Source organism: Microtus oregoni, unplaced genomic scaffold (genome assembly GCF_018167655.1).
Source record: "Microtus oregoni isolate MIOR12 unplaced genomic scaffold, Mior012 000005F_ref0000423, whole genome shotgun sequence".
In the NCBI taxonomy this organism is placed as follows: Eukaryota; Metazoa; Chordata; class Mammalia; order Rodentia; family Cricetidae; genus Microtus; species Microtus oregoni.
The window spans coordinates 1,718,747-1,730,826 of NW_024543064.1; the positions used below are offsets into that span (position 1 = coordinate 1,718,747).

General features: G+C 50.6%; 1 protein-coding gene across 1 annotated transcript; it reads left to right on the forward strand.

Annotated features, from left to right (window-relative positions):
• Positions 1 to 8,572: 8,572 nt before the first annotated feature.
• LOC121448621 (prostamide/prostaglandin F synthase) lies at positions 8,573 to 11,383 on the forward strand. The gene is made up of 7 exons (XM_041652755.1): positions 8,573 to 8,749; positions 8,991 to 9,195; positions 9,509 to 9,560; positions 10,105 to 10,168; positions 10,251 to 10,326; positions 10,517 to 10,635; positions 11,174 to 11,383. The coding sequence occupies exons 1-7, from the start codon at positions 8,687 to 8,689 to the stop codon at positions 11,198 to 11,200; spliced, it is 606 nt and encodes a 201-aa protein (XP_041508689.1). The 5' UTR covers positions 8,573 to 8,686; the 3' UTR covers positions 11,201 to 11,383.
• Positions 11,384 to 12,080: the final 697 nt, after the last annotated feature.

Genomic DNA, 12,080 nt, shown 5'->3' on the forward strand with positions numbered 1-12,080 from the left:
AGACCTATCACAGCAATACCCCAGTCCCTGGAACTAGCTTCTGTCTGAAGGTTTCTGTTGCTGTGAGGAGACGCCATGACCGCGATTGTTACAGCTCTGGAGAGAAAGGTATCCTGGCCGTCAGAGGTCAGGCTATACCTACAACTGTGAAGGGAAAGCTGTAAGAAGTCAGGCTACCTACAACTGTGAAGGGAAAGATATCTTGGCACCCCTGTGTGGCTTTCATGGTAAAAGCAAAGAAAGCAGGGAGCTCGGTAGTGACACCCAGTGGAAGGGGAGAGACAGCGGTTAGAGCAGCAGAGAGGGAGTAGCTGGAGTGTAAGTGCCTTAGAAAGCAGAATTGCACATGTGGTGGGGTTCTGAAGGGCATCTCAGGGAGTATGCCCACATGAAGGGCAGCCCAAAGGCTCTAGAAGATTCTTAAAAGGTCAGAGATAAGAGACTTCACTCCCCTGAGGCTAAGGAGAGAGAGTGGATATTGAGCCTGGGTGATATATTTAGTGGGGTTTAATTGTAACCCTACCCTGATAAGAGGGGAACAAGAAGATGTGGGTCCCTAAACCTCTGTCAGAACTAATTACACGGCCCCAGCATCTAGAAGGAGAGGGACAGGTCACCCTGATACTGTGATGTCTACCCGAGGCTCCCAGTGAGAGATGGGTAGTGGTCAGGCCTAGGGAGCCTGGAATCACTCAGTTCTCCATGGCCAGATCTAGGTCAACCATCAGGGCTTGAGGCCTCCACACCACGAGGGACATGGGAGCAATCAACACCCGAATGCCCTTCTTGATGGCACCTTGGACATGGCCTGGGTGGTTTATAAGTAATCAGATAGATCTGGGTGCAGTAACCCTCATGACTGCATTTGAAACAGGGAAACAGTCTCAGGCTTTGAGAGGCCAGGGAGCCTGGGCAGTTGCTACGGCCAGTTGAAAGGCCTTCACCATCATCAGGCAATTTTGTTTTCGGGCTTTTTCTGTGTCCTGGGGTACACCTTAAAGTCACTGTTAAGACTATGGAGTCAGGAGCCCTTTCTCTAGATGTTTAAGTTTGGCTCTAATACCAGGGAGACTGAAGGAAGTGGTAGGTCATAGGAGTGTTTTCATTCTGGGATCTCGGGATCCAGATTGGTACATTGGAAATTGAGATGGGTTATCATGTTTGTCCTGGATGACTGTTGGATTGTTTTTCATAATTTACCTCTTTAAGGGTGGCCATTCAGGAGACCAGTTGCAAACAGATCTCTCTAGCAAGGATTCCCCCCTGGGGCATAGTAATTTCATTCAAGGTCCTGGTCAGGGATTGCTTCAGCTCTGACTAGGTGGGCAATTGTTGCTGAAAAGTGAAAAGAGAAACCAGAAAGGCTGGAGAGGAAGAGAAGGGACTGTGGGTTGAGGTTTGTTAGTGTGAAAATCATGGAAGAATCATCTGGTTTGGGCCTCACAGCCAGAAGGAGTTGTTTTCCTTAGATGGCTTATGTCATGTGATCACTTTCATCAAGATGGGAGTGAGGTCACATGGCAAGACTGAAAACATCAGACAATACCTTAACAAAAGTTTCAGAGTTAAACCAAAACCACAAGGGTCTGAGATGAGTAGCAATACTCCCCATTGGGAATAGTCAATCCCTTTATTTTGTTTTGCTCTTTTCTTTGTCATACAGCAGGTGGCTTGCCTGATATGGGGCAGAAATTTTGGAAGAAACCATTAAACAAGCACACTTGGATCGAGAGGAGGAGCAGCCCTACCCTAACTCTAGAGTCAGATTTTAGTTCAAGTGGGACAGAAAAAACAAAACAAACACCACCAACAAAAAAAACAAAACAGTATAACGACATTTATACTTAAAAGACTCCTGAATGTTTGCAAAGCTGAATTTAGTAAGCTGAGAACAAAGAAGGTTCAGAGATAGGAGACTTTTGAGTCTTGACTATAGACAGAGGACGCTGCAGGAGGGAGCTGAGAGAAGCACCAGCCAGTGAGGAGTGTGTGCAGGGTGTGCGCATGGTGTGGGCCTGTTGCAACTCGCCTACTACTTTGCTTTCTCCCGCCCCTGCCAGGTCTCACTCCTGGCTTCTACTTTGCAACAAACTTACAGATCCATCTATTGTAACTTAATAGGCAAAAACAAACCAGACTTGGAGCTGAGAAATAGGGAATGTGGAATCTCTTTCCATTTCCCCGATCACACAATATTTGTAAAGGTCCCAATGTTAGCATCTAAGGTGCCATTAGGTGACCCTTTGTATTCATTATCTAAGGAGTTCAATACCGAGTTTGATTGCAAAAGTGAATAAATTTAGGGCCCTTCAGGTCGGGTGCCAGGTGGAGAGGCTGGAGGTTTTCTAAGAGGCATCTCAAAGGGGAATGAGAAGGTATTGGAGACACAACCCCATGGATGAGGGAAAATGTCACTGCAGATGTCACTGCAGCCTGTAGTCGTGGGCATCCCCAGGACTCAGGGAGGACCAAACCAGGACCAAGCCATTCAGAGGGCCATCACCACACTCAACTGTGGTCAGGGCTTAGCCTGGCTAAGCCAGAGGAGAGACTTGGGGCCTGGAACCAGGGCTTTCTTTAGCAGAGGTGAGAAGGCGAGAACGAAAACCAAACTCTGGGAAGAGGGGGGTCTCATCCACAGGAAAGGGTCAGGGAATCGGTTCACAAAAGTCATGCTGGCCTAGAGGAGCTGTGGGGTTACCGGCAGCTCCAAGGGGAAGGTGGGAGAAGAGGGCAGGAAGGGGAGCAATAGCTCTGTTTGGTCTAAGGAAACTGCAGGATTGTAGCTCCACGGGTGGGGGATGATGTCAGGTGAAGAGGGCCAGGTTTAGCCTTTAAGACCCTGGCTGAGGATATCTCTGACTCCTTGAGGGGGTGCCAGACTCTCAGCGGTGATTTTCTCAGACTTAGGGAAATGCTTACACTGACCAAAGGGAAACTTAGCAATTACTGCTGATGGATGGGGTGGTGACCCAGAAGAGATGAGTCTGTTGCAGGTGTGATGGGGAGGAGGGATAGGGTCCCAGTGCAGCTCAGATCACAAGGGGAAATCCAGGCACTAGGAGAGTCTGTCTGAGTCTCTGCACCAAACGTAAGTGTTACAGCTCAGACAGAAAGGTGTCCTGGCAGCTAGGAGTCAAGGAATACCCCAACGTCACAGCACACAACAAACCTCGCACAAGAGACTTAGTGGGAGGTTAAACACGAGGAGGGTGGCTGCCTCTGCTTAGGAGAGAAACAGCAGCAGACCCAGCAGGATAGAGGGTTTAGCTAGAATTTCTTGGGAAGTGGTTAGAACTTTTCAGGGTGGAACTTTCCAGGATGGAGATTGGTGGAATTTCACATCCAGAGATTGGGCTTTTGCTCTGTAGGATGGGGGCAGGGTCCATCAGTTAGGGCAGTTAGAGTGTTCTGTGGGTGGAACCTGGCAGTTGGAGGACCTCGAGGGAGGGGCCTGGTCACTCATGTGGCTTGAGGGGCTTACGATGAACCACGACGATTCTTATGAAGGAAAACATTTAACTGGGTCAAGCTTACAGTTTCAGAGGTTTAGTCCACTATCATCATGGTGAGAAGCATGAAAGCATGCAGGTAGACATGCTGAAGAAGGTGCTGAGAGTTCTGCATCTTCATCTGCAGGCAGCAAGAAGTGAACGGTTACGCAATGGGCATAGCTTGAGCATATATGAGACCTCAAAGCCCCAGCACCATGTCTGCCTGTATGCCACCATGCTTCATGACATCACCATAATGGATAAACCTCTGGAACTGTAAGCCAGCTCCAGCTAAATGTTTCCCCTTATAAGAGTTGCCATGGTCTTTGTGTCTCTTCACAGCAATAGAAACCCTAAGACAAGTACCTTATTCCTTGTGCTTGCTGACCAACTTTGGGGCTTCCTCAGGTGGCCCGGTGTGGCATAGGGGAGGGGATCTAACAAGCCTGCTTTTCAATGGTGGTTCCCCCAGTCTGTGGCCTTGCCAGCCTGCATTTTGGTAATAATACTGTCACTAACACTCGCACTGTGAGACAGGGCACAGGACAAGAGTGTGCTGTCTTATTGGTGGATGGCTAGAGGTTCGGGAAGCTTTAGGCCACAGTGCTGGATTCTCAGCCATAGTTTTCATTCCTCATGGTTTGTATGACATTTGCTGGGGAGATGTCAGCAAAGGTCTAATTGCTGACAATAGCTGAAGATAGGATTTCACTGAAGTCCATCTTAGTGAACCACTGAGTTTCCTGACTTTCTATTAACTCAAAGGCAGCTCTACACCACAGAAAAATCCATCAGCCTGGGTGATGAGTCTCAAAAGCTTCATCTCTAGAGCTAATTGTGAAGCTTTCATGGTAGCTCAATAGGTCGAGATAATCCACTTCCTGGATGACATTGTTATTTCTCTAATCTTGGGGAGGAGCCTCGTGAATCCTTTCAGTTTCAGGAACTTCCTTTGAGTCTTGTAAATTTCCTTTACTTTCAGAGCTTCAAGAAACCCTCCCCTCAGAGAGGGACATTTTCAAATGGGAATAAAAAGCTACATAATAGCATTCCTGTGTGTGTGGCTCCTCCAGGGTCCCCTGGCCTGCGGAAGACTAAAGTGATATCTTTTTTTTTTTTACCTGTTTTTGTTTGTTTGAGACAAGGTGTCTCTCTTTGTAATCCTGGCTGTCCTTAGAACTCACTATGCAGACTAGTTTGGGGTTTAACTCACAGAGATCCACCTGCATCTGTGTGTTGGGATTAAAGGTGTACACCAATACTCCTGGCCATGAAGTGAGATCTTTGTGTGTGTGTGTGTGTGTGTGTGTGTGTGTGTGTGTGTGTGTGTGTGTGTATGGAGGTGCTGAGTTATACTCTGACATTCAGCAGCTGCACAGGGGATCAGTGTTGGGAGTATGAAGGTCCTTGCACCCACAGATCACCGGGAAAACCAGGAATGTTAAGCGCTCAGGGCTATCCTCTCAAGGGAAAGGACATATATGCTGCAAGATATTTGATCACACTGTGAGATGTATCTGTTTTACCTCACTTACCTAAGGCACCTTCTGATTGGTTTAATAAAGAGCGGGAAGACCAATAGCGAGGCAGGAGATCGGCAGAACTGTGGAGAGAGAGGAACTTGGGGAAAAATCTGAGAGGTGGGGGAGTCACTACCATGATGTGGGATGTCCTTCTGTTTATGTGTTGCTTTTATTGGTTGATGAATAAAGCTGTTTCAGCCAATGGCTTAGCAGAGAAAATCCAGGCAGGAAATCTGAACAGAGATGTATATATAGAGAGAGTAGGCAGACTCAAGGCGACGCCATGTGGTTGACAGAGGAGACAGACGCCATAAAGCTGCTGAAACTCACCGGTAGGCCGCAACTGCGTGGTAATACACATATTAACAGAAATGGGTAAATTTAATATGTAAGAGTTATTTAAGAGACCTGAGCTAATAGGCCAAAGAGTGCTGTAATTAATATAGTTTTGTGTGATTATTCGGGTCTGGGTGGCCAGAAAATGAACAAGCAGTCTCTGTTCACACTAGAGACACATAGAGGAAGTCAGATGTCCTGTACGGAGGAGCGGTAGCTAGCCATGTGGCAGAATGTAGATCAATATAAATGAGTTAATTTAAGTTCTAAGTGCTAGTTGGGAACAAGCCTAAGCTAAAGCTAAGCTTTCATACTTAATAAGAAGTCTCTGTGTCATTATTTGGGAGCTGACAGGCCAAAGAAAGTCCTATTACACTTAAAACCTGTTTTTCCATCAAGAAGGCTGGGAACTGGAGGTGATTAACAGTCTGGTGATCTGTGTTATCTGTAGGGCCAGGCCATACAAGCTCCCACAACCAGGACCGGAGGCGGCTAGTAGTCTAAATGGCTCATATTATTTATATAGCCAGGGCTCCCCCCAAGCTCCCACAACCAGGCCCAGAGGTGGCTAGTAGTCTAAATGTCTCTTATATTATCTGTTATAGTCAGGGCTCCCCCTAAGCTCCCACCACCATGACTGGAGGTGACTAGTATCCCAAATGACCTCTACACTATCTGTATGACCAAGACAGATTCTTAGGCCCTTAAGCTAAGATAGGTGCCCTATCTCTACAGTCCATCTCGGAAGAAATGACATGGATTTTAAGTTTCAATTTAATTATGTATGCTGTGCACCAGGGATTGTATTATACCAGGAAACATTCCCAAGTTGTACTGTCTTTAAATATGCTGGCAATGAAGAGCCCGGCACCCAGACTCCCACTAAGTCAGGATGAATTGACTTTTCATTCTCACCCCCTCACGGATCATTTTGCTGCCAACCGTGAAGCCTGCAGCAACCCCTGCATCAGCCAAACTACCATAATTTGGTAAAAAAAAAAAAATGGCAGCCTGGAGCAGTGACCTGTGAGGGCTATTCGGTCTCTGACGGCTCCTTTCTGGCTTCCCCATCCTTCCGCACTGTGAGCCAAGGCTGGTGTGGTGGCTTGAATAGGAATGGCCCCATAGAATCATGTGTTTAAATGTTTAGTCCCAAGTGAGTAGCGCTGTAGGAAAGGATTAGAAGGATGGGTGTGGCCTTGTTGGAGGAAGTGTATCACCACATCAGGTCCAGGATAGCTCTTTCCTTTCTCTCCTCTCTTTCCTCTCTCCCCCCTCCCCCCTCTCTGCTCTCTCTCTCTCTCTCCCTCGCTCTCTCCCTGCCTGATGATCAGGATGTAGCTTTCGGCTGCTGCTCCAATGTCTGCCTGCATGCTGCCACGCTCACTGCCATGATAAAATGGACTAGACCTCTGTAACCGTAAGCAAGTTCTCCATTAAATGCTTTCTTTCATAATAGGTGCCTCGGTCATGGTGTCTTCTCACAGCAGAACAGTGACTAAGACAGATGGAACTCCCTTCGACCCAGCCACTGTTCAGGGCCGTTGCTTGCAGTTGTGCGAGCCTTGATAACTCTTGGGGGGACCTCTACATCAGCCTGTTTGTGGGGACCACGCACACAGGTCCCTCCAGTCTGCTGTGCCACAACACGCCATTCTCCATTCCTTGCGTTGATGCCCATCGTCTCATATTTTTGGGGAATGGTGGTGAAGGAGAGCAAGCTTGCTCATTTCCAGGCTTTCTGGAAGACACATAGGTCCCTGCCCGCAGCGTCCACCTGGCCTTGCTGTGCTTTGGTCAGTGCCAGGTGAGCATCAGCAGGGTGCCCCAGGTCTGCTTTGCCAGGAGACTGAAATGGTTCAGAGAGGCATGGCTCCCTCAGCCTGGATCTCAGAATGAAGCATGCACCAGGAGCGATCCCCACCCTTCTGACATACAGGAGCAGGAGGTAAAACTTGGTTGCTGTGATCAACTGAGGTTTGAGGTTTACGTTTACAGAGGGATAAACCCAGCTGCTCTCTGAGGTTGGCACTTCTCTGCTTGAATATTGTTTAATTCCATGTGTCACTGATATTTGTGAGAAGGACAAGAATATACCACTCCAACTTTGCTGGTTTGGCGTAAGAACCAACAAAGGCAGAAGCTAAAATGATTATGCAAAAGAGGTCCTCCTTACTCTGGCGGAAAGCACAACCCTATCCCCAAAGATAGGAAGTCAGCAGTCCTGGTAGAATTCTGAAGATATCCTGTTCAAACAATTCACAGGTTTGCCTGCACATGAAATTTATGTGGGAGCACCGGACAGAAATCTCAAGGTCCAAATCAGGAGCAGAAGGAGACGGAGCACGAGCAAGGAACTCAGGACCACGAGGGGTGCACCCACACACTAAGACAATGGGGATGTTCTATCGGGAACTCACCAAGGCCAGCTGGCCTAGGTCTGAAAAAGCATGGGATAAATCCGGACTAGCTGAACATAGCGGACAATGAGGAATACTGAGAACTCAAGAGCAATCGCAGTGGGTTTTTGATCCTACTGCACGTACTGGCTTTGTGGGAGCCTAGGCAGTGTGGATGCTCACCTTACTAGACCTGGATAGAGGTGGGCGATCCTTGGGCTTCCCACAGGTCAGGGAACCCTGATTGCTCTTCGAGCAGATGAGGGAGGGGGACTTGATCGGGGGGAGGGGGAGGGAAATGGGAAGCGGTTGCGGGGAGGAGGCAGAAATCCCTAATAAATAAATAAATTTAAAAAAAATAAAATAAAATAAAGAGGAAAAAAAAGCTGACACCGGCACAGCAGGAAAGGTACGTTATGACGAAAATCAGTATTTTCGCGAAAACGCGACACTCTGGGACTTTTCAAAGCAGGAACTCAGGCTCTGGAAAGGCTGGGTTCTTTTCTTGTGCCGCTGCCCTGCAATTCGGATCGCTGCTTCAACTCCAAAGCCACTGCCCTGCAACGGTTCCAGGCGCCTGATGTAAGCGGAGACCCGCATTAGCACATTTTACGCAGGCGCACCGCTTGCGGAAGTCTGTCGAGCTTCTCCTGCTACTCCATTGGCTAACGGGTTTATGCACGTGCAAAAAAAAAAAAAAATAATAACCCAATTCCTTTCCCCACTTAGGAGGCTGGCTCTTCACCGAGGGGTGGGGGTGGGGGGAAATCTACGCGCTGGAATATCCGGGGCGGAGTCTTGGGCGGGGCAAGGGCGGGGCCTAGCAGTCCTGACTTAGGAGATAGTGCAGCCCTCCCGGACTGGGCTACGAGGTTGAGTATTATTACCGACTGAGGCTTCCCGAAGCCCGGAGCATAAGGGGACCGAGGAAACCATGAGTGCGGTGGACCTTAGTCGCGTGGGCGCGTGTGTCTTGAAGCATGCAGTGACCGGGGAGGTGAGGCCTGCCCGGCGCAGGGCAGAGAACGTATCCCAGCACCCGCCCCGGTGCCCTGCCAACTCACATGGGCTAGAGTGGAGGTTCAGAGCGGTCCCATGGGTTCGCATGCTGGGCGTGGATATTGCCGCAGTAGGAACAGTGGGGCTGAGAATCATGGAGCAGCACGCTGCGGGACGTGTGGGGCTGTAGGACCTACGGCTACGATGAGCCCACGCCCCCTGACAGCTTTATTCTGCAGGCTGTGGAGCTGCGGAGCCTTTGGCAGGATAAAGCTTGTGTGGTGGCCGGTCTGCGACGCTTTGGCTGCATGGTGTGCCGTTGGATCGCTCAGGACCTCAGCAACCTCCGGAGCTTTCTGGACCAACACGACGTGCGCCTAGTAGGCGTGGGGCCTGAGGCCCTGGGCCTGCAGGAATTCCTGGATGGTGGCTATTTCTCAGGAGGTGCGACTCTTCCCGGACTCGGAACCTTGGCTGGCCTCTCCGCCAAGCCCTGTCCAGTCCACCCCTTTCCAGGCCAAGCAGGAACATACTCATGTGTCAGCACTTCAACTCTCCCAAGCGCAATCTCCAGCCTGTGCACTGGTTGCCTAGGCCCAGTGGCAAAGTCCCAGGGACTTGCCCTTCCCGTTTAAGCAGTGCTGACATTCAATCCCACCTTGCTCCTCTTGGCTTGGTTGGGTTGAAATGGACACCGTGAGTGGAGGGGACAGACGGCGGAGGCCTGGGGCACATACCTGTGGTTTTCCCTTTTTAGAACTCTATCTCGATGAGAGCAAGCAGTTCTACAAGGAGCTGGGCTTCAAGCGGTAAGTGTGACTGTGTGGGACTAGCCAGGGACAGGAGGATAGAGTGGCCGCTGCTGTTATGCATCTTCTTGCTACCACCCTCTGCTGTTCAGTTGGTGCCATGGGAACGGACTCTGGTGGCCTGGGCAGTTTCAGCCAAGCCCTCTTCTGGGGTCTTCTTATGGGTGTTGGCCCAAGTCAGGCCTACCCTCTGCAGTTTCACAAACAGGAGGGAATCTTGGAGCCCAGTGCCTTAGCAATGGCCCAGTTCAGTCCTCTGTTGCCACAGGCTGCCTGTTGTGATTGGCAGTGCCAGCTAAGCCAGATCCCGGGGCACACCCAGCTTGGAGTTCAGTCCCCACATTCCAGCCCCTCTCCGGGGCCTCAGGCCAGCGGTATCCAACCTGGGGCTCCCTATGCTTCTATAGATGCTCCGGGTTCAGGTGGAGGCCCTGGGTTCAGGTGGAGGCCCCGGTAAGAGAAGTGGGTGAGGCAGGACACTGGGGACAGATGTGTGTGCTTGTGCTCATCCAGCATCTGAACTCGGGACCTTGTTTCTTTGTAGGTACAACAGCTTGAGCATCCTGCCGGCTGCCCTGGGGAAACCTGTGCGTGATGTGGCCTCCAAGGTCTGTGGCGGCCAAGAGCATGGTGGGAGTCCCTGGAGACTTTGCTATGGGGCTGACCCGGGTCCTGTTCCTGTCTTTCTAGGCTAAGGCTGTTGGCATCCAGGGGAACCTGTCTGGTGACCTCTTGCAGAGTGGAGGCCTGCTGGTGGTCAGCAAGGGTGGGTCAGGGCAGGGCATACGGCTCCATCCTGCCCTTCTTGGTGGTTCATGTCTTCATGGCGCCCACCCCTTAAACCGTCTTGGGTGCTTGGGTGGGAGGTTGGGCTGTTTGGCTTGGTTAGTGGAGTCCCCTCTTCTTCCTGTCACATGAGTGTAAGATACAACTTGACCGCCTGCCTGTGGCTGCAGGTGGTGACAAAGTACTGCTACACTTCATCCAGAAGTCCCCAGGTGACTATGTTCCCCAGGAGGACGTCCTGCAGGCCTTGGGTATCTCTGCAGAGGTTTCCTCCAGCAAACCACCCCAGGTGAGTAGAGGCCTTGGGGGACATTGCTTGTTATCCAGCCCCTAGCGTGTGTGTGTGTATGTATATATGTGTGTGCGCGTGTGTGTATGTATATATATGTGTGTGTATATATATGTGTATATCCATCCCTTTGGGACACACACACACACACACACACACATCTATCCCTTTGGGACAGTGGTTGGCATGGTTAGGAACTGAGCTACAGCCTCTTGGGATTTACCTAATTTTGTGTGTGTTGGCAGCCTTGGGATGTAGATGTGTCTCTATGACTCTACTTGTAGAGGGGAATAAGCTGAAAGGGATGGAAGAGCAGTGAGGACCGTGGTCAGGCATAGCAGGGTCCCGCTGTGGGCAGGAGCTGTGGGTTAAGGAGGGCTGGGCTCTGTGTCTCTGTCTGGCCTTTGTGGTTCTGCCCCCTATGCTCCATGTGTAATGGAGGATTGCACTGATTAGACTGCTTCCTGTGTCCAGCACGCCTCCTTCTTGGCCTCTGAGGAGTGTGACCGGACTGACAGGGCCCCCGTTTCCCCTACAGTGTGACGAAGAGGTGTGTGGGAGGTGATGCCTGGCCTCTGAGGACTTGGAGGCGTCTGCAACCTTGGATGTAGCTGGAGTAGAAGGAATTGCTGTGGAGCCATTGGGACATGATACTGGACATTGTCTCCTCCTTGAATGGCAATGAGCCATTAAAGTGCAGGTCCCCGGCAGTGAGTGTCCCCACTGCTTCCACACTCTGCATTCTCTGGTTCCTACTGTTGTCCCTGCCGGCAGGAGGGACTCGAAGTGTAATCTTCCAGAGGACAGACTTCAGGTTTTGGTTGTGGGACCCTGGGGACAACAGTGTCATTTCCTTACAAGGTCGCCCTGACACTGTTCTCACTCCGTGGGAGGATGCAGAGAGGAGGGTTTGTTGGACTCAGCTCCCAGCTGGAGCCCAGCTGTGGGGAATGGGAGGCAGTTGTCTGCTTGTGTTTGTGGTGGAGGGTGGAGGCTAATGGGACTCAGGGAAGAGGTGGCAGACAAAGACTGAGGGACCATTTCCGGAGCTGGAAACCCTTTCCGGATCTGTCCTGGAAGAAGCCTGGGTCTGGCTAAGCATGTCTGTTTCCCCGGGGTCCTAAGGTCTGAGCAGAACTCCAGACACCCCACCATTTCAGGTCTTCCCTTCTCAAGGGTTCTTCCCTCTAGGTGGGCTCTGATGACCAGCCTAGCACTTTCTAAGACCAAGCCAGGGTGACTGCCATATCCACCTCGATGTCCTCCCTCTATCCAGGGACATCTGTAAACAGCAGGTAATGCCTCCTTTGCGATCTAGACCATCTCTGGCTTCCAGATTCCACCTGTTGCTCCCCATGTGGTCCCTCTGCCAGGTACTGATTTGAGTCACCAGGATATATAGGTCAGGTCTGTTCCTGGAAGCCAACTCACCGAATTGTAGACCC

Excerpts from the sequence above, each read along its gene's own strand:
- LOC121448621 (XM_041652755.1), top strand. The coding sequence starts at position 8,687 with ATGAGTGCGGTGGACCTTAGTCGCGTGGGCGCGTGTGTCTTGAAGCAT. Across the intron at positions 9,561-10,104 it reads AAGGAGCTGGGCTTCAAGCG|GTACAACAGCTTGAGCATCC; the intron begins GTAAGTGTGACT and ends GTTTCTTTGTAG. Across the intron at positions 10,636-11,173 it reads CCTCCAGCAAACCACCCCAG|TGTGACGAAGAGGTGTGTGG; the intron begins GTGAGTAGAGGC and ends TTTCCCCTACAG.